General features: G+C 37.0%; 1 protein-coding gene across 1 annotated transcript; it reads right to left on the bottom strand.

The window, feature by feature from the left end:
• Positions 1-8,267: 8,267 nt before the first annotated feature.
• Positions 8,268-22,805, bottom strand: LOC139727404 (glycosylated lysosomal membrane protein B-like). The gene is made up of 7 exons (XM_071638360.1): positions 22,581-22,805; positions 16,766-17,041; positions 15,667-15,843; positions 13,799-14,029; positions 12,914-13,024; positions 11,481-11,653; positions 8,268-9,073 (listed from the first exon to the last, which is right to left on the bottom strand). Exons 1-7 carry the CDS (start codon positions 22,692-22,694, stop codon positions 8,887-8,889), a joined length of 1,269 nt encoding a protein of 422 aa, XP_071494461.1. The 5' UTR covers positions 22,695-22,805; the 3' UTR covers positions 8,268-8,886.
• Positions 22,806-23,053: the final 248 nt, after the last annotated feature.

The raw sequence follows: 23,053 nt of genomic DNA, 5'->3' as shown, positions 1-23,053 counted from the left end.
TAGATTCATTCCTGTGAAAGTAGCTGCATTATATGCTTTACTGGTTTGTTTTATTTTTGTTACGTGTATATACAGAGTGCATGTTAGTTTTTCATCTGAGCATAATTGTGAAGTTTTATGTTAATATGTAGATGCATTGTTTTACCAAGGTGTGTTTCAAGCTCCTTGGTTTTACAATAATGTCTTGAACTGTTAGATATGTTATGCTTGAAAAAAACTTGGAGGATACCATGCAGATTACCAGAATGTTGATGTTCCTGTCAACTGTGAAATAGATTTGAGATGTGGGACTTTAAGGAATGTTCTAAAAGACATGCAATCCTTGTCTAACCCCCTATTCAGACGCATGCCATTTTATACCAAAACTCGATAATGAAACGACGTATAAAGAATCATCGTATAGCCGATAGACTGTTCAGACACTAATTTCGACCGTTCTGGGAAACGTCGTATAGATGTGTAGTTTCCCACTGCGCATGCTGTTATAGTCATGAGTGACAGCTGTGGGGTCACCTTTCGTGCGCGCTCCCATTAAGCCCTGCCCAGTTATACTGTTCTATGTTCGCCATACGTTCAGACGCACACGGAATGCTGATTTGTTATCGAGTTCTAGTTCAAAACGATGCTCTGACCGTCGTTTCGCTATTCGTCGTTTTGTTATACGTCATTTCGTTAGTCAGCGTTCAGACGTATAAATTCATCGTATAGCTATACCGTTTTGGTATAGCTATACCGTTTTGGTATAGCTATACCGTTCTAGTATAAATTTTTTTTGTGTGTCTGAATGCCCTGTAAGTTACACTATATCAGGCATAAAGGAGATGATCAGTGCCTGCTGCAAACCATCTGAACTACACTATTTTGGAAGATGTCACAATCTATTTTCCACTTGGTTCTTATATTTTTCAACATGAAAAGACAACAACGGCCAAGAAGATATCCAGTTATTTGCATTCTGTGTTCAGGGTCGTATTTCCCTAGTTAAAGTACCCCTCCTACAACCCTGCAAATTAGATTCTGTTCATAAGCTGGTATATTGTAGAGATAGGTAATTCAGACCTTTCCTCAGAGTGATAAAACTGGAAACTTCCTTATGATGGAGGAGGAAACAATACTGTAGATTTCTATGATTAAATTTATTTAGACCCACTCAAAAAAAAACTGACCTTTATTCTTGATACAAAAGTGGAGCATATTTTTGAGTGACAATTTCTATAAAAAAAAACAAAAAAACAAAGATTTCATCGATGATGTTGGGATCGAGATTTTACTCTTCAACCAAGCAACATTTTTTTTTTTTGCCATTTTCAAAACGGTCATGTGACCTTTAAGGCAAATTCCAAATCTTGAATGTAATATTGCAATACAACCTTGCATGTTTCACATTCCATGTTTACAAGCTACACAGAGTTTATTTCTGCTTGGGCTGCCATCACACTGTTTGTTTACCAATAATACTATCACCGAGGCAGAATAGTTATGCAGATGTTCTGTCAATTTCATTCAATAGATGAAATCAGAGAAACAGATTTTAGACCAAATAATCACAAATCACACTCTTGTGTTATTATAAGATAAAAGCTTGGCATACACTTGTTTTGGAAACATGGCTCTTATTTTGCAAGTATCTCTCACAAGTTTAATATTATGCAACTAAAGTAGTTTAGATCTTTTTATTTTTCTCATTCTCTCTTATTCGTAGATATGCTGCATTTTTAGATTTTGATAGTATGTCTTGAAGACGTTTCAAACATACACGAGGAATGCACCTGTCTCATTTTTCTTTTCATAATTTTTTGTCTCATCAATGTATGTCCCATGTACTGTAGTGTGTGCTATGTTGATAAGAATTAGCCGGCCAGAATACCTGCATGCAACCAGGAAGAGTTGATATTTTATTGTTCAAAACACTAGATTGCATTTGTCATAGTAGAAGTGAAGGAGTGCAATTTGTGACATGAACTGACCATATACGTAAAATGTTCTGCACTAGTTTGACTTTCAATTTCTTCTGATATAGTTTCTCTTCTCCTGTTATGTATCAAGCTTTATGCAATGTTTATTGCATATGATGCTTTATGGAGGAGCTAATGCAATGTACTGTTCACCTATCATAGCCCTCCAATGCAACAATGCTCTAAAAGTAAGTAATGCACATTATCGGTAACGATCGCCCCGACACTGTACAGGCATGCTAACCTGGAAACATTGAAGTACACATTACTTGAATATGAGACCATTCTGAAGCAAATAATTTTCACACAACAATAGATATGTAATGTACTCTTATTTTGAATCCCACAAGGATTGGAACAGTCATCCCCCAGCATTCCCACCGATTCCCACTGATCAGTTACTAGCCATCCCCTTTAAGCAATTCTGCTCCTTTCCAGTACATCAGACAGTGGCATACATGTATTGGGTCTCTCAGTATTGTACTTGTGATTCAAAATCAGTTACCAGACATGTAGAAGCATAATTATTTGCTGCCAAAATAGTCTATTATGTACAAATTGTGATGTGAATACTTGATTACTTATATTTTTTTTTGTCATAAGAATCACATGTATTTCCAAAATGAGCTATTTCATCAATTTTATAAAGATAATGTACTTACAAGATGTGTATTCTGAATAAAATCTATTATATGAATCTGAATACTGATTTATTAAGTTCTTTTTAGAAAAAGGAAACTGACATACAAATTTTTTTTTAAATATATATATATAGTGCTCATTTATGTTGATTGTATATATACAATATATACAATCGACAATATCTACATTATATATATATATATATACATTGTGTGAGTGTGTGTGTGTGTTCACAAATTACAGATTTTAGAGCATATTTAAATGCTGTTAGTTCACCCATCAAGTGCAAAATCATTGACATAATGTTAAGCAGAAAGCACCTGTCAGCTAAATGCTTTGGGGTAGATAAGTTGACCTCAAAGGCAGTTGAATCCAAGAACATGTACATGTTTTAAAAAGTAGATAAAAACAACACAAGTAAAAATTTTAATTAAGGCAGCACTGCTTTAACCTTTTAGATGTACATGGTACAAAAGCGGAATATATAATTGATGCTTTTGCTGTAAAATGGCTCTCTTTATTACAAACAATCTTTTTCTTATCACAATCTCAGATGATAAAAAATTTACAATCTCGGGTACGACATGAATGGTAAGAGTCGAGGCATTAAACTCCTATGCCACCAAAACACACTGACAAGCGAAAATCATAATCCAAGTATACACATACATCTAGCAGTACAACCTGTCAGTGCCAATGTAATTTTTCTCAGAAATGAAAATTAACTCTTCGAAATAATCACACTTCTTTTTGCAGACAACAGAAATATAATATTGCCTTGTTTGTAAAGAATTTTCAAAACAGAAATGAAAATACAAATTATTATCAAAAATATATCTTCAAATTTCTCTCTACTGCCATGAAAATACCAAATGTGATTATGCATAACCTCCTCAGACAAAGGGGCTACACATTTGAGATGAAACTACCTTCTCACAAGCTTGCAAAACATGAAGTGATGGGATAGACACTGCTCTTAGATATGCTGCAATCATATCTTATCAGTTAGAATTTCAAAATTAAATAAAGCTGACATCACAATACAGTCACAGCACTATCGTGATCATTAAATGCTACCAGAAAATCTGAATTTCTAATGTCATGACTGCTCTTAGTTCTGTTCCTTGAACTAAAAGTGGTTTTGCCCCTGAACCCTGTACCTGAGCACTGATGAAAGGGAAATTCATGTACACTACATATACTGTGAAGGTAAGTAGTCATCCTCTTTAATATGCAATCAACAAATTTATGCACGTAGGTACCACTGAACAAGGATGTGAAAGGTAAAATGAGTCCACTGTATAGTGTCTGACCTCCATCATCAACCTCTTTCTCAAAGCTGCATGGCGTGACAGCAAGCTTTGCCACAATTTATGACTCTGAGCTCAGAGATGAAACCAAGCCCTTGTCATCCTCTACAATGACTCACTGCTAATGGCTTGTAGGTTTCTAATCATTCCTCCTGCACGTACATTGCATGCCAAGACTTTCCTATAACATCTGCCATTACTCAATTCAACTTCAACTTACATGTAGATCTAAGGCATATGATAGTTTACCTGAAAAAAAGAAAGTTGTTACAAAGCAGCAGAGGGATAACATACAAATATAGAATGTTGGTGGAAATTTTAGTAAATATCACACAATTTTTTCTTTATTTTCTAATGAAGACTTTGTGAATAGTGATAAATCATCCAACATCATGTCCTCGAATCTACCATCCTCTGTTATGAACACAAACAGAAGAAAACTGACCAGAAATGTATATTATTTTCCACTAATAAATCTTGTGTTATACATGGAAGAAATGATTTGTTACGTCTTCAATACGGGATGTGCCTCCTGTACAAGAGCACAAAGTTCTGAAGGAAATAACTTAAAGAATATCACATACTTGGTGACAATCTCACATACAAAACACTCTCATAGTCACAGGATGAAGACAAGTACAGTATTCATAAGTTTCCTAATGATGTACATTGTTGTTTACTGTCATCAAAAATGGCAACTATGGGGTGGGAGAATTTCTCAATTTCTGCTGCTATTTTTCTATACTTTCAATTTCATCTCCTTCACCATAGTAATTGAAAATGATTGTTTATATCATAAAATCCCCCTCATATGATGCAACTTGAATGAATGGGATTAGCAGGATCTCATGCAAAAGACCACCATTTTTAGTTTAAATGGACATCTGTGAGAAACATTACAATGCATGAATTGATTCACCACAAATGATGAAATGCATACAGCCAAGACCAGGTAGTTTGTTTGTTTGTTTGTTTGTTTGTTTGTTTGTTTTTTTAATAAATCTATCCAGCTATTTGGGATTAATTCTACATTCTTAATACCTTTAAATTCAGTTGGTGAAGAATCATGTATCTTGTGCATATCGTTGACGTTAACCCGTTGAGGACAGGCTGATTTGGCTACAACACGCATTTCCCATATAGACACCTGCCCGAGTATACTCGGGACTCGTCCTCAACGGGTTAAGGACCACATGAAAACTGACACAACCACTAAATGAACATAAATGCATTGATACACAGAGTGGTTTTTCTTGATGTTATCTTTCATCAGACTTCATCATTAACAGTTGTTTTCTACAGAAAATATGCATCACTTGATACTGCATTGACATTAATTCAATTTAAAAGAGATTGTAAAAGCAAAGCAAAGCAAACATTTTTCAAATGATTACCTCTTCTTTAATTGCATGGAATTTGCAAAGGAATGATGAAAGAAACATATCATAGTCAATACTCTTGAGCAGTTAAATCTAACATGCATCTAAAATGAATCTCCCAATAATTTCTTTTCCATCATGACTACAATAAAACATTTCCAGTGTAACTGCTGAGCACATTTTCAAGAAATCATTCAAGAAAAGTCTTTAACTACTCTCCTCCCACTTGTCCCTATGGAAGAAGATATACAATACTGTACGCTATATAACATGTATGCAAGTATTTTTTTGAAGAGTACATTTCATCACAAATATAATTTTCATGACAATACTTTTTCATGAAACAAGCAACCTAAGTGGTCCCATATACTTACATTTATGTTTGTATCTTTAGTATGCATACCCTTGAAAGCTGTTATTTTTAAATCATTTTGCTTCAAATTTGAATGTGAACATGATGATGATATGGTAGAAATTGCATACTGAATCATTCACAGGTAGAGTATAGCCAGTTTTCCTCCTTACACATTTCCATTGCTACAGCATATACATTTGTATTCAACACGGTTCAAATTGTTGCATATTAAGGATTTTTTATCTATAGATCTGTACACAAACCTGTCCCACACACAAAACTAGCAGGCTTTAGCCCATAAACTCCATGAATGGCTGAATCACATCTAGATACACGTGTAATGATGATTACTAAATCTCTAAACTTGGCCTAAAATGTTGCACTTTGTAACACGTTTGTATTGGCTTGCATATAATGATGATAATGATCAGTAGCAGATGACAGTGAATGCAGAATAAACATGAGGTGAATCGTTACACACAAATGTGTAGCTCCTTACACAGCTCCAATCCCTTCATATTTTTAGGGAGCTTGAAGTGTTGAAAATAGGCACTGCTGTCCTAACCTCTTTGCATGACTATGTCCTAAGGCATACTGTAAAACATGATATATTCGCGGCATGAAATTTTCGCGTATTGGAGCCGACAGCCTTTTTCATGGCATGAAATTTTCGCGAATTGCCACTGGCGTTCAATGCATGTAGTGTAGGCATAAACTTTCGCGTGCATTTTAATTTCGCGAATTTTGACACTCGCGAATTCGCGAGATTAAAATGCACGCGAAAATTCCTCGATTCACAGTATCCCTGATGACCACATTACACAACTTTCGAATAGTACATATACATTGCAATCAAATATGCTGCACACTTTCAAGTACAAAATCATTGCATGGAGGTTGGATCTAATTGTTCAAATGTCAACCTACGGTGGAGTGATACAACTAATTGCAACCATGATATTTTTTATATATCAATATAATGAGATTACATGACATGATATTTTGCAAAGAAAATGACATGGTAAAATGACAACTATGTCCCATTTGTACACGACAGAGAGGTTGTTATGATCAAACTTGGAATAATTTCCTTATCTGTGAACCAAGCGTTTAAAAGAAAATCAAAAGAAAAGACAAATGAGAGCAGGATTGAGGGCTTCTAGAAACTATCAATTTCAATATATCATTTCTTAGCACCTCTGTTTGCAAGCAGTGAGTTGGCTATTTATCACAACAAATCCATACAGTGTCATCTTCTTACACCTTATTGATGATAAGAAACAACTGTCACAAGAAATCACAATGCCTTGCAACAAATAAGAGCCTATAAGTCAAAACAAATAACCAAAGACACTTTTCCCAGTTGGTGAGTAGTACTGAAATGATATCACAAATGCACCTGAAATGTACAATCACCACACACATACAAACACCACACACCTGAAAAATTCTAAGGCAATTTTGAGTGCATGGCATTACAGTATATCTTTTCTCTTTTTTTTGAACTTTCCTAATTTTTTTCCTTTTTTTTTTGAAGCATACGCTGTGAACTTCAAAGTAACATCTGACTCTTAAGTAATCTGTACCTTGAACGGCAACTTGAGAAGTTGGCATAGACTGACGTTTGAAAGACTATAAACAGTGCAAACTGGCATTGAGTAGCTTAACAGGCAGGGATGTTCAAACTTACCAAGGACACAAGATGTGTGCCTTTTACAGAGGCTAGTATCATTATGACATTTTAGTTATTAGAAAGGGCAGTATCTGTAATACTGACTTGAGAGTTGAAAATGAAGGAAAAATTAATACATTCACTTCCATTTACACTATCACATAGTGTGTGTTACACAGAGTACACTTGTGACAGTCAAACCTAAGGAGCACAATTTTTGTAGAATAATATTGTGCAAAAATGAGGTAAAAATGATGGGCCACATACACATCAGTACAAAGTGTTTCACAACATGTACATATGACTTCTGGTTTCTGAAGAAAAAAAAAAGACAGACACAAAAGAAAGAATTTTTTTTTTCTGATGACGTCATTGACATTAACAAGACATTACTTCTCTGTCTCCATCAAAAACAAAATCATGCATATCCAACAGCCTTCATTTTGTCTATAACTTATTCATGCTTTGCTTTCATACAAATAAAGCTCTTTGGAATAAATCCTTACAAAATCTTCCAATAATATTTAGATGCAAAAAGACAATGACCACTTGACTGAAAAAGATGATAATTTTCATGCTTTAAAAGAGAAGTTTGCACAGGAGAATTGTTTAAACCTAACCAGCAAAAAGAAAAAAAAAAGATAAATAAATAAATTACCTGATTGCAATTGAAGTCCTCCTGTTTGAAGTTTCATGTTAAATCCAAACGGATTTTGAAAAAAAAAAAAATCAACACAGATAATTATGATGGAGTTTTAAAAGAAAATCTGTCTCTACCAAGAGAAAGTTGATAAGATGGCATGTGAGTTTAAAGTAACAAACACATGCCAATCCAATTATGCCATATACAGTACAATTGAGAAAAATATCATCAAAGAATCAATATTCAGATACCATTTTTCAAGTGAATTCATTACAACTATGCAAGATGCAGTGACAAAGGAGAGGATAATAAGTAGGAAAATTGATTTCAAATGGACTCAACAAGTAAAAGCTGGGACTGCTGGAATACTGGTTACATCAGCAAAGACTCAGAGCGGATGGAATCTTTCAATGTCAGTATGGTTATGTGACAATAGTCAAGGACACGCCGGCAAGAGATCACAAAGTTTAAGATCTTGAAGACTTCGTGATCTTTTCGTCATCCATCCACACTGGGCAGACAAAAACATCGTATTTCTTCAAGTGGAAATGAAGAAAATGACTATGAATCAACCCAGCAAAGAATCATTCATGGATGGAATCTTGAAATGTCAGTATGCATATGTGATAATGATGTCCTTTCTGCGTGCATTTCAATTGCTTCAAAAAACAAAAAAAAATTGTACTTCCTCAACTGAAAAACTAGCCACCAGATCAAGAAGTGGACAGAGTGCCAATTATCACCTCTTGGTAGAGCTACAATGTCTTGTCCCTGATTTGATTCTATCAATGTCCATACTATTGTCCTCCGGCATGTCTGCCATCTTTGACAGCCTCATGATCACTAGGTCAGAAATGACCACTTAAAGTCCAGCGGTTGCTAAAGCGAATTTAATTCACACACAGTTGGCAGAGGGGGGCCCCCGTCGTATTAGCTGTTTATCGAGACGTATTTGGACGTTCCACCGCTGCGAGTAGCTAGCCTTCGTTGGCAGGCGACGTAGACCCCGCCCACAATCATGAGAATGACGGGGATGCCCAGACCAGCTGATATGATGGATATAACGAGAATGGAGAGACCCTCCGAGGGCGGCGATCCATACCCCATGGTGCTACTCCTAGCGATGGGGGAAGGTGAATAAAGAGGCAGAAAAATAATCAAAAATTCTGGCATGAGATTATTTAAAACCAGTTGAGGTGGAAAGGACACCAACTTTCACATTAAAGATTCTAAATATGATCATCAAAGTAGATTATTTCAGCAAAAAATTGCTATACAGTCCATAATATACAGTGCACTCCCGTTATAACGAATGCGGTTATAAGGAAATTCCGGTTATAACGAAGTAAAAATTAGGGCCATAACGTTATCCACTTTATGTATTTTTATTTGTTCGTTCGGCTATAAAGAAATTTTGATAAAAAAAAAAGAAAGAAAACTGCCGGTCCCGAGAACTTCGTTATAATGGGAATCCACTGTACAGCTATTGATGATCATCATTCTGATAACAATCAATATAGTAATAATCAAAACATCAAAGATAACAACAAAGATAATACCTCCTATTATGACTTCTGATGCTTTTCTTATAAGTACAAATATATCATATTGGGTGATATTGAATGGGACACTGGAAGATATGTTTTTCCAGTGCAAAACAAGGTACAAGATCATCAATCAAATATTGTTATCACTCATACCCTAATTAATTTACCCCTCTGTCAAAATTTCATTCCATTCCTTGCTATTCAGCCATGCAAATTATTTGTGACTGGGTGTTTACAAGTGTGTCAAAGTAAGCCCAAATGCTAATATTGGAACATGCTTTGATACAGGACAAGCCCATGTCCCAAGGATCTGTTTGATTGTAGAGAAAAGAAGCAGGATATGAATCAACAATGAAAACAGTACAGGTACACTTGTATCTATCCCCAGCCATGACACATTCGAAACAATGTAGTTTCAATAGATCATAAAAATACTCATACAGGATACAGACATGTTAAAGATGGTTCGGTTTATCAATCCTCTTTAAATGTAATTACTGAACTACTTGTACAGATGGCTGTACAAACATTAGTGGTTTGCACAAATAGTTTGCTCAATATGTATGTATGAGGTCATGATCGCGCAATTTGTATTGTCAGAACAAACCAATGATCTCTAGACAAAAAAAATTGAAAGAATTTCAATAAAAGTATGTTTTCTATATTAAACATAGAGCAATTAATCTACCTTCTCTAGGAGGCATGGATAGTACATTTGTAGCATTTACCTTCACCTATCACAGTAACAAGTTCAGAAAATACATATATTTCACCAAAAATGTAAATCTCTACTTACAGACACAGTGGACTCCCATTATAATCAAAGTCCTGGGGACTGGCAGTTCTCTTTCGTTACATCGAAATTTCGTTACAACCGAACAAATTAACAATAAAAAAACAAAGCATGGATGATGTTGCAGCCTGAATTTTTACTTCATTGTAACCAGAATTCTGTTGTAACCATGTTCGTTATAGCGGGAGTGCACTGTATATTTCAATATCGCTGCAGTATTGTGACATCACAACCTTCTTGTGTCAGTATTCCTCAACTCACATTAAAAAAAAGAATAGCATGATCAAAATAATATCTTTTGTTTTTTATTGCTTTGTTAATTTCTCTAGATGAATTATATTGGGTTTTTTAAACTTTTGTTTTTCATTGCTTTTTTTAGCTTATTCACATTAGAATCAATAACTCTCAATAATCAAAAGGTGAAAAATCTAACTCATGTCAATTTAACCCCCCCCCCAAAAAAAAAAAAAAAACAACCCACACAATTTGCATTGGATCTGCAGACAATATATCACAAATTTGAGCTGTTTTCGGGCCGACATGCATTCATGTACAAAACAATACATAACTTTGGAACGGTGTACCCAGACATCCTGAATTTGGTCTCAAAATATGTGGAAGATTTCAATGAAAAAATTTAAGAAATGGTGCAAAAAAATGCATTGTAAAATCATTGTGCAAAGTGTTAAAATAGCAAATCAATCCAAATACAATTTCAAGGTGTGAAACTATAACTTATTACCCACATCTTACAGAAAACCCTATCCTATTCGCTTCAGTGGTCAAAGAGAAATGAGGATGTTTGTAGAGCATGTCAGGAATCCCTTTCCTTCAAGTTTTGTCCATTATGTTGACAGATCTTCCAAGAGCATCCAAGTGCAGAACTTGGAAGAAACAGGCCCATGACATGCTTTACAATGATCCACATTACTCTGTGACCACTTAACCAAATTGAATGGGGTTTTCTGCAAAATGTAGGTAAGATGTTATAGTTTAATTCCCTGAAACAGCATTCAGATTGTTGAATCATTTTGAAAGTTATCAATGCAAAAACCTGATTAAGATTTTTTTTGTGTTTTTTTTTTTTTGTGACAAACTGTATGTACAATGTACAAAATGAGATTCAATGGAGGAACATTGAGACCCTGACATAATAAACTGGGATTCACATGTCAACAACTTACCACACGTAGTACTTTGTGTTGTTGTAAAACTTGTCCTTTGAAACACCAAATGATATATTGAAACCGCGGACATCCAAAACCTTCACAAAATCACCTCCATAGTATGCTTGTGCCACACTGTAGTTTGGTATATAGAGCTCGCTTGCGTTTTCATTTAACTCGTACACCTTCGTCTGCAGAGAAAAAAAAAAAGATGTACAACTTGCATTACCATTGGTCTCAGTTTCCATGTCTTGTATGTTCATTGTGAATAGAAAGAATGTCTGTCAAGTAACAATGATCACATAATATGGCTAATTACCTCCGCCAAGGGGGGGGGGGGGTCATATTTTCGTTACCGTTGGTTTGTTAGTTAGTTAGTTAGTTAGTTCGTTCGTTCGTTTGTTCGTTCATTCATTCGTTTGTCTGTGTGCAAAATAACTCAAAAAGTAGTCTGTGTGCAAAATAACTCAAAAAGTAGTCAGCGGATTGAGATGAAACTTGCAGGAAAGGTTTAGAATGACACAAGTAACAAACAATTAACTTTTGGTAGTGATCCGAGAATTTTGGGGGAATTTATGAAGGATTTTTGATATTTTGGCAGGTAGGGTCAATGAACTTGGGAGTTCAGGCTGCGTGTATTTGAGGTTTGCATGCGCGCACTATAAGTGCGTGCTCTAGTTTCTGCTAGGGCGAGGCGCGCGGTGCAGCTGAGGGTTTATGACGTAACAAAGGCTTCTATATTGGAAAATCGGGCGGCTTTCAGCACACAATGCAGTACGTATGGGTGGAAATCACTGATCTCTGTGGAAGAAGAAGATCAGTGCGGGTGGAAATGGGCTGCATGCTTGGCGGAGGTCTGCGCTCTCAGAGTGCTTCTCTAGTTGATTATAAGGACACGACAGTGCTGGTATTAGACAAAGGCAACACATATCAGTCACAATGACAATAATATCATGATATCTCCATTTCATACTCAAGGAACTGTTGGTATAAATATACCAGGAAAGCAAGAATTCAAGAACTTGAACAAACCATATGGTGGGACATACTCACCTACACCCTAATTCCAAATACAAACACATATGACTGCATATAAAGTGGAAGCCTACAGAACAAGAGCAGTTCTATATGAGCAATTTTGAGTGAAAACATAATCAAATTATTTATACTGTTTGAAAGTTTTGGAAACAGCTACATGGATAGCTTTGAGCATTTTGCTTTTTTCATTCTGAAATTTACTTCTTCCTTTTTTTTTCAGACAAGAGTTACTCTTCACTGTGTCAAGTCTACATAAACAACATGAGGAAGTCAGCAGAATGTATTTACCAGAACAATCATTGAAAAATTCAAAACAGATGGAAATATACAGTTGTATAACTTCTCCCAAATGCTACACAAGTCTGCACCAAGTTGGGCATCCGTAATATCCTGGAAGTGAGAAAAGTACTCACCAGCTTAGAATTTCCTGTCTCACGATCACGCATTGTATACACCACCGGTTTCCACTGCAAATAGCTTCCTTGTTTGGATGTACTTGTTCTATTTAATAATACTTCGTATGTCTGTAAAAAACATTCAAACAGAAAACAAAACAGTAATGAAGTCAAAGGATACCCAACCCTGTATGTTTAACACTTTTATTGTTCTCAGAGAGTGCCGCAAATCATGTGTGGTATCTTGTGACAGACATTGTGACATAAGAAGTGTACGTGGCTCAAATTGCATTGAGATATTTCTATTTAACCCGTTGAGGATGGACTGATTTTGCTACAACATGCAATTCCCATAGACACCTGCCCGAGTATACTCGGGACTCGTCCTCAATGGGTTAAAGCACAATGCTCAAGCATCAGGCACCAAGGGCTCATTCTAGAAACAATACTACAAGTGGTACTTGAGTAAAGTGAGGCAAGACAGAAATAGAGCCAACATAAATTGTACATTGTGTATAGGGATTATCATTCCACCGCAAACACAAAGTGTTCAAATTACAAAAATCTGAAATTTATACTTTCACCAAAATATGACTGGCCCTTCACATGGTGATGATCGTGAGACTGAAAGAATACTGAAAGATACTCTCAGCAATGTAATTGCTATTGACTGTCCTTTTTGGGCTTTGTGGAACCTCATTATAAAACGGTTGCATATTTATAACAAAACTTTCGTATAACAAGGTGATTTTGTAGGTTACAAGTCTTTATACTTCTTTGTTCTGATATAATGAGAAACCTGTTATAACAAGATAATTGTCATGGCTTTTAGATCCTCATTATATTGAGATTCCCCTGTAATGTACTTGTTGATGTTTATTCAATTCCATTGTATGCACTCACTTCGAATACTGCTGGAGTGTGTTCATCATCAATACTAGGGTTGATTTTCATTTTGATTTCCGAATCCTTCTCCATTTCCTGGTTCCGGACTAAGAGGAGTTCTATGGCGAATCTCGAATGGTTGAAAGTCTGTTGTAAGTTATCGAGGATCAGCGAAAATTCGGTAGTGTTGCGCGTGTGCTGCAGATGAGGCAATTCCTCCATTCTCCCTTCCATTCCTGCTGTCTGGACCTGCATATAGAGAACCGCAGTTTGCATGATTCTCTTGGTTCATGAAGTTTTCACAGATATTTACTGTATCCGCTGTATAGGCCTACTGTATACACCATATATTCGGCAAGTTTATTTATTTATTTATTTATTTATTTATTTATTTATTTATTTATTTATTTATTTATTTATTCATTTTTTGCGAAACAGACTTTCCTGACAATTTCAAGAGTGGTTAAAGTTGTGATGTGGAGTACAGCACCAAACGGAGAAATGTATGCGTACAGGTCGCATTCATGTCAGGATCAGGGTTGATATTTTCATATGTTTTTAAATCGCGATTAGCACCTGACTAAAAAAAAAATAAATAAAAATCTCACAAAATATTCTGTGTATGCAGTATTTCATGAATCAAGTGCTGTTCATGAAATTAAAAAGCATGCGTAACAATAACTCTGATCCCAACATGAATGTAACATGCACGCATACGTGTACATTTCTCCACTCAGTAATGTACTCCACGATTATAGATTTAACCACTCGCAACATAGGGCGGTGAGTTGGATCAGTCGATAGCGCGTCTGCTTCATGATCACGCAGCCCGGGTTTGAAACCGAGTCTGGACTGAGCAATGTTGTGTGTAAGCATACCATCCCCTCTAGCAAGAGGCAAAACACTCTGTCCCTTGGATAGGACATAAAATGGAGGTCCCGTGTATGAGAGAGTAACAACTCATGCACGTAAAAGATCCCGCTTCATTCATTCATCGTAAAGAGCAGGGTGTTTAACGCGGTGAAGTGGTCCCACCTCAAATCCAACTGGACCCCATGGAAGACCAGCTTAACGTAGCTGAATATGGGCTATCCAGCCATCTTCTCAGATGGAAAATGAGCAAACAAACAAACAACATGGTCGGGAAGTCCTGATTCATTGAAAAAAAAAAATAGACTTGCAAAATATATGGTGTATACAGTACATATTTCTAATGCAGTTTGTTTTAGGCACATCAATGATACATGGAAAACACGTATCTATTATTAAAGCATGTGTTTGTACATTAACAAATTATGAATTCTCAGAACATTAATAAACTTGCTCCTTCTTTTGCCAAGCATTAGTATTGACTGGCATTTCATTTCATATTTTAACTTTTTAAAATCAGTTCTCATAGTGAAAATATTTCAGTGCATGTCTTGAAAATGACTGAAAAATTTAAGAGGTTTTACTCATAAATATAGAAGATTTGTGAAAACAATTAGAGTGAGCACTGGGTGGTGTGGCTTTTTTTTCCCAGTTTTTATGGGATATTATTCAATTTCCTTTAGAAGTTACAAGATTGCTGACTCAAAAGGAATGAGATACAAATACTATTTGAATGATTATCACAGCTTTGTGTTATAATTGTAAAACAGCCAATGTACTAGGCCAGGGGACAATGCACAAAATAAGTGATATAATCAATACCAAGGTATTCTCTACAGGGAAACGTCAGCTTATTTTCACATTAACTGCCAAAGATAATTGCAGCAACTACCATTTTTCAAGAAAATCATCTAATTTTTATAACCTTAGCCCATTCTATTTCAACCTGTTTGTTTTACAGTGTCTATAATTGCCCCTTCACTTACAAAAAATAAAATAAAATACAAATTTCTTACCTCTATGGATAAAGACCCGTTGGTAGCGGCTATTGCATCATCTAGCTCAGTCGTAAAGACAGCTGTGTTGTTGTTTCTAAATATGGTGACATTTGACCACGTCAAATTATCAGTGTTGACAGGATTTGTGATGTTGGTGATTTCAGCCGTGTCATTGGGGTCATCATACTCTATGATCTGTGTGTGGTAGTACAAAAGTGAAAAAAGATGTTGAGACTGGTAATAGTATACAGATATGGACTGTTTTGGGGGACAGTGATGATATAAACAATGCCCCTACTATAAGAGCAGTCCATATCTGCATTATACACCAACTAGAATTAAAAGGAACTTTACCTTAATACCAATTGCAAAATATCATGTTGCACGTCTTGTGCTACGAAGCCAAATGTTCACAGTACATGTAGGAACATACCAAAAAGAGGACAGTTTAGTACTATGGGGCAGTTTAGTACTATTTTTGAACAACTGAAGGCAATTGTTGCATTCATGCCCCCAATTTCGATCAATCAGAATCGAGGATTCATCAAGCAAGGTATACAACATATTTAATGGTACAATACAGCTGTAGGTGATTTGGCAGACAGCATTTATAACATGATTGACGGAAAATGGTACAGCTGCCATTTCAACAAAGCGTGTGTGTATAAGCAAATAGGCAAACCTTTCATTATGCCATTTATAGCTTCCCTACGGTGGTAAGTATGAAACAAACATACCTGTGAAAAAAGACATGACCACTCTACTGAAGATATGTGCACAGGTCTAGGTATTGCTCAAATGTGTATAATAAAATTCAATCTCACACCCGCTCGGCATTGGATGAAGTCAAAGAAAAATAGAAAATACTTTGACACAAGAACATAACACATAGTAAGCAATTCATAGTTTTAAAAATGTATTATAACAAGATATATTCTTGGCAGGTTTCAATAGTGAATTATTACACTTTCCATTGGAAACCATGAAGTCATCACTGATTAAATTGTGACTCTAATCTTGTAAACTGTCGAAGGACAACTAGATAAACAAAAAAAAAAAGAAAAACATCAGGGCAATGGAACAAGCAAAGAAACACACTCTATATAGGGGGTCTTACTCTTGACAGGACAACAGCACTGGATGCGTACACCTCATTGGCTGGGTCAAACTTGATGGCATCAGCGCTCATCTTCACCATCTTCTTCCAGTCCACCTTTAGCCTCGCCTCCAGACTGGTTCTCACCATCAGAAGACCGGGCGCTCCCACGGAGGCCCAGACAAAGTGGATGGCGTCTGAGCTCCCCTTCGCTCTGTAGTGGACAAGGTTGTAGAAGGTGCCATTGACCCCCTCACACTCTGGAATGTCACAGCCGTCATTGTAAGTCACTGTGATCTACACATGTAGATAACAAAACGAAACAAACAAAAAAAGGGATCCCGTAAACATCAATTGACTACCATTTTAACATAAAGCCAATAGGTCAAGATAAATAAATCACTCAGCCATGGCAGGACATGTCAAAAGCATTTTCTTCAGATTTTTTCATTTCCCTACATCATCAAATTGCAGATTGTGGTCCCTCCCTCCCCTTCTCCCTCTCACCCCCCCCCCCCCCCCCCCAAAAAAAAAGAAAAAAAAAAAGAAAAAAGAGGACACACATTGTAAACAAAAAGATGCATTTAAAGTGTCACTTGTACACATGTACCGGTACTGAAAGTACAAGTAACATGTGCTTGCTCCTCCACATCTGTTTTAAACATACATCCTCAGGTGTCAGACTGCAGAGCATGACAAAAAATCTATCACCTCTTTTCAGTCGCTACTATCTCTGACAACCTAGTGTGCACAGATGGAAATTATATCTTCATCTGTATTCATCTCCACGTAGCGGTTATGAGTACAAACTCATTTGATTGTAGGAATTTAACTGGAAAGATAATACCGGTACAGGAAAATGTATTGAGCTCACAACTTCCTGCCGTCATGGTTTGTACAGAAAACTGTGAAAACATCCTCCTTCCTGCATACATCATCAGTATCTGCAGTTATCACAAAAATACAATTACAGTACATATAAATATGCTACAAAGGACACTTACTTACATTCTCACTTTGTAAATTAAAAAAAAAAGAGATTGAAAAAATGAAAAAAGGGGGATTTTACACTGGTGATTTATGTTCAGGTTAATGAAAGACTCGTGTGTTGATGGCATTATCCTTCCTCCCAATCCATGGTAAATTCCACTGTAGTATACAGTGTACTTATTGAAAATCAGTAAAATTTGCAAATTCTATAATCTCTGTTATTTCAGGTCAGCTCTTGACAAAACCTCTGGCTCTACAGTTATTTGCTGTCTGACTCCATTCTGTTATACCTATGAATTCAATATCAAAATCAAAACCTTATTCAAACATGGTGTACAATACAATACTGTACGAGCTGAAATTTTCGCGGTGGTTTTATTTTCGCGAATTTCGCGAATCGCCTTTGAGCCGCGAAAATAACAACGCGCAAATAGCTAAGTTCAGTTAGACCCTCGCAACCGCGAAATTAACAACGCGCGAAAATGTCCTCCAAGTAGCAATTCGCGAAAAAATCTGTACCATGGTACGCAAAAATTTCAGCTCTTACAGTAGGATGAGAAATGCAAAGTTGAAGAGTTGTGCATATTGATTCGAAGATTGTACACTGTAAAGGTTGTTTGTAATACTGGTTTTTGTGTGCCAAATCTGTAAAAATTTGGCGTGGACTACAGTATAAGTATTTTGAACACGACAGAAAGAAAGGACATGTAGGTTTGTTTACCAAAGAGTGGCTATTGTTAAGGAGGCCAGGAAGTCACATGTCATACTATCTGAACCAGGAAGCAAAAGGTCAATGGTGACTTTCATTCAATTCCATTAGAAATATATTTCTATCTTTCTTTACACTCAGCATAGCAAATATAATATTTACACAAATCACTTTCAGGACACATAAAAGCACATCACTACACATAATTCTAGTATCATAGTACACATGTACACAGATCTACAGTAGTCCAGCTAGACCATGATACAAACTAGAAATGTCGCTATGGCGACTGGTATGCCTCCGCCATAATGCATGATTCTCCTAATAGGTCTAGATAGTCCATGTGGACAATGTGTGATTACATTTTCACAAAACTGGCAAAATATTGAAATGACAAGTTTGTCAGAAATGTGTTGAATGTTCACCTTCCTTGAACTTGGTTTAATTGGATGAATAGGAGAGCATGTATTTGGGGATTTAAGGACTTTAACTTGACTTTGACCCATTCATACATTTATGCATTGAGTAATTTTCATGGTACCGGTATGGAGAAAAAGTGCAATTTCTGTACTGAATAGTAAATTGTTACCATGTTCATCTGGCCTTAGACCCTAAAATTCATAAGATAATCACTTTCAGGTAGAACATGCATAGATATGCAGTAGGTTTCACGATAAATTGAGCCACTTCCGAGATATGGAGGAAAAAGTTAGTTCAGCACTTTCACTTGATCTTTGACCTTTTGACCTTTGAGGCAATAAAAAAAGAAAAAGAAAAAAAAACTCTCCAGAGAATTTCTATTAGGTTACACATGCATACACCAAGTGTAAAAAAAAATACTAATCCTGCTGGCATTGCATGAACATGAGGGAAATAGTAAAATTTTGAAGTGTTGCACTTGACCTTTGACCCCTGACCTTTGACCCCATGAACCCTACATTCTCTAGATAATCACTGCCAGTCAGTACATGTATATATACTATGTTCCATGAAGATACCTTGAACAATTTTCCAATTTACAGAGAAAAAAAAGAAGTTTTAATACTTTTACTCGACCTTTTGACCTTTGACCTTTGACCTCATGACCCAAACTTTCACCAGAGAATCTAAATTGGGTAATACATGTATACACTAAGTTTCAAGAAAATATCTTCAGGCATTGCATAGATATGGTGGAAATAGTGAAATTTTATGTATTTGACCTTGACCTTTTGACCTTTGACCTTGAGCACGTGCACCCAAAAGTTGATAGGCACAACTTCACCCCCTAATACACATACATGCCAAGTTTCATCAGGATACCTCAACAGCTTTTGATAGTTACCTTGTCCACAAAATTCATTACGGACGGACGGAAAGACGGACGGAAGGACGGACGGACGGACGGACGGACGGAAGGACGGACGGACGGACGGACAACCCGAAAACATAATGCCTCCGGCACCACTTCGTGGCGGAGGCATAAAAATGAAACAACATGACATTCTTTTCACTGAACTTTCCACCATTCGATCCAGTACGTGAGATGCCAATCAGTTGATGATCTCATTTCTTTTTAGAATGCATTAGGAAAACAGGCAGGGCACTATAGGGGTATGGTGAGGTTTTTTGTTGTTTTTGATATGAGGGAGCTGTCATACAATGTACATATCACTTTGTGTTGAAAATACAACAAAACTTTGGTCAGATTTGTCGCCTGTCACCACCCCAAGACCAACATTTCTAACATTTTTCAACATTTAAATACGTTGTGCTTTAGAATGTTTTTTCTTGAATTGCAAATATATTTATTTTACTTTTTTTTAGCACTGTCAGTGTCAGGTATTGAATTTGTAGGCCTACTGTGTGTACCAGTAACATACATGTAGTAAATTTCTAGGTATCATGAAAGATGTGGAGTCTCTGCTTTCTTAAACTGCAGTAGACAGATTCTATTCAGAGACGGCAGACAGTGTCATGTTAGATGTATCTAGAAACTGGACTCTAAAGTCTAACCTACGCTACTATAGTAGATACTATACAAGTCTCTACATGTAGTTCTGGACTAGATAATTAGATTCTAGTACAGTACTTAGTAGTATTTACACTCAGTAGACAGCAGGTTCTAGACTTCTCTGGTCTAGACTTTCTACTGGACTCTAGATCTACGTGTAGATTCTTCTTCTTCTTCCTGTAAAATTACTGTGCAGAACCTCCTGAGATTATTGTACTCGCACCCTTGGTGGGCTCTCCTACGTGACACTAATAAACATGAGACTCAAGGCATAAAAGTGCACAAAAAATATAAACATAGGCTATTTCTTTTTAAAAAAAGTTGTTAAGATCATTCTGTTCTGCCATGAGTAGCTAGTTGAAAGTGACATCTTTGATCTTTGATCTAGATGTCAAGTGATGTCAAGTTCACTACATCTTGAGGCAGGTGGTTCCACAGGCGGATGGTGTCTGGGAAAAACATCCCTCTCAGTAGTGATACATTTTGTACATATGCAGATTCTGGGAATGATAAACCTCTTGTGTCCGCTAGTTTGAGTGCTGAGTGGAATCAATTAATCATCACATCAGGGATCATGTCAATGAGATTGTTGGCAATGTGGTTTTGGTTTCTCCGGTGTTTGAGAGAGTCCCACTTCAGCTGCTCTAGCGTGGTGTGGTAGTAACACTGCTTTCTCGCGAGTAGTGTACAAAGCAGATAGCACTGCATTGGATTGATTCGACCTTGGTTTTGTTCCTCTTTGTCAGTTCGGGAAACCCACTCACAAGGGGGGCCCCTCCTTATAAGTAACCCGTCCCCCTTATAAGTAACCCCGTCCCCCTTATAAGTAACCCCCGGGGCACCCCTTATAAGGAGTCTCCACGCTTTTTTGCAATGCAACGCGAAAATGAAAGGACTGCGGCAATTCGCTTGATTATGTCCATAAAGCTTCACAAGTTTCCTAGTTACTCACGAAATTTGAGCAAAATCGGTTTGAGGCATCATATCTAAAATCATGGATTTAAATGCGATGTCAAACGACCCATGCGAACGCTGAAATGCGAGCGATTACTGGCGTGAGTGTCGCCAGGCGCGGCGGCGCGGCAATGCTTGAGTGCAGACGTGGCGAGTACACGCCACGTCTGCACTCAAGCATTGCCGCGCCGCCGCGCCTGGCGACACTCACGCCAGTAATCGCTCGCATTTCAGCGTTCGCATGGGTTGTTTGACATCGCATTTAAATCAATGATTTTAGATATGATGCCTCAAACCGATTTTGCTCAAATTTCGTGAGTAACTAGGAAACTTGTGAAGCTTTATGGACATAATCAAGCGAATTGCCGCAGTCCTTTCATTTTCGCGTTGCATTGCAAAAAAGCGTGGAGACTCCTTATAAGGGGTGCCCCGGGGGTTACTTATAAGGGGGACGGGGTTACTTATAAGGGGGACGGGTTACTTATAAGGAGGGGCCCCCCTTGTGAGTGGGTTTCCCGAACTGTTGTACGAGGGTCCCAAACACAGCTGGTGTACTCCACAATAGTCAGACAAGACTGTTGTAACAATTGTCTTGATGGCAGATGGGCACTTGCTAAAAGTAAAGGGATGGGACTCATTCCTTTGTTGGTGATACAGTCTATTCTAGTAAAACTGTATGTTACTCTAATTTAATTTAATACCCATCTGGGGTTTCACATACAGACTAACATACCTGTCACAATCAACATTATGATTTAAAGACTAGGAACTCCTAAATGAAGTAAAACCACCAAAAGACAATGTCACAATGATCAAATTAGCATGTTTATGTGGGGGGGGGGGGGGGTAACGAATTACAGATTGTAATTTAAGCTGGTCAGTGCTAAATTTAAGTGTTCATAGCTGTTAAGTGTTATGTTTATCTGTTTATACAGAATTTATGCTGCATTTGACTTGGCTTCCTCTTTTTTTATCGTCTATTCAGAGTCTACTGTCTACTGTAACAGGTTACTGACAATGACTGACTGCCGTCCACTGGCACTGACGGTCGAGAAGTAGACAATAAGACCATGAAGAGTAAATTTTATTCAGACTAATTTATATAGGACCTAGATCTAGTTCTACTAGTACATGTAGAATCTATCACTTCAAGACAACTCTAGAACTATCATTAATTTAAATTTACTTACATTTCGTTGATTGTCATCGGAGGCCTCACAATTCACATGTGACAAAGACGTCAGGAAAAGGAAAATTAGGACGAAAAACGTGGCGCACATTTTGCGATGAATTTTGATAGACATGACGAGCCCTGCTTTTTAGGTTCTTGTGTGCAAGTAGACGTGCTGTCACGTATTTCCGACTGCGATTAATGTGATTCCCAGTAGTTCAGAACTGATGTACGTCAGTTCAAGTCACTCGTAGCTCTTCCTCTGCGTCGTGCATGCTACCTCTTCCATCCATTCACCCGTGAGCACAGTAGTGAGTACAGTTACCGTAGTGAGTGTGTCGTTTCGAGTACATGTACACACACTTGAGTACACATGATCATGTGACGGGATTGATTTGAGTAACGTGACCTCCAGCCGACATGCTGTGTTTTGAGCACAGAACTCTTATAAGAGTTCTGTGGTTTTGAGTCCATCGCACGCGCCGTCGACCT

Source organism: Diadema antillarum, unplaced genomic scaffold (genome assembly GCF_040938485.1).
Source record: "Diadema antillarum isolate AM-2024a unplaced genomic scaffold, OU_Dant_1.0 seq00000130_RagTag, whole genome shotgun sequence".
NCBI classification, from domain to species: Eukaryota; Metazoa; Echinodermata; class Echinoidea; order Diadematoida; family Diadematidae; genus Diadema; species Diadema antillarum.
Note: the sequence above shows the minus strand (reverse complement) of the source record. Positions and strands in the feature narration are given on the sequence as shown.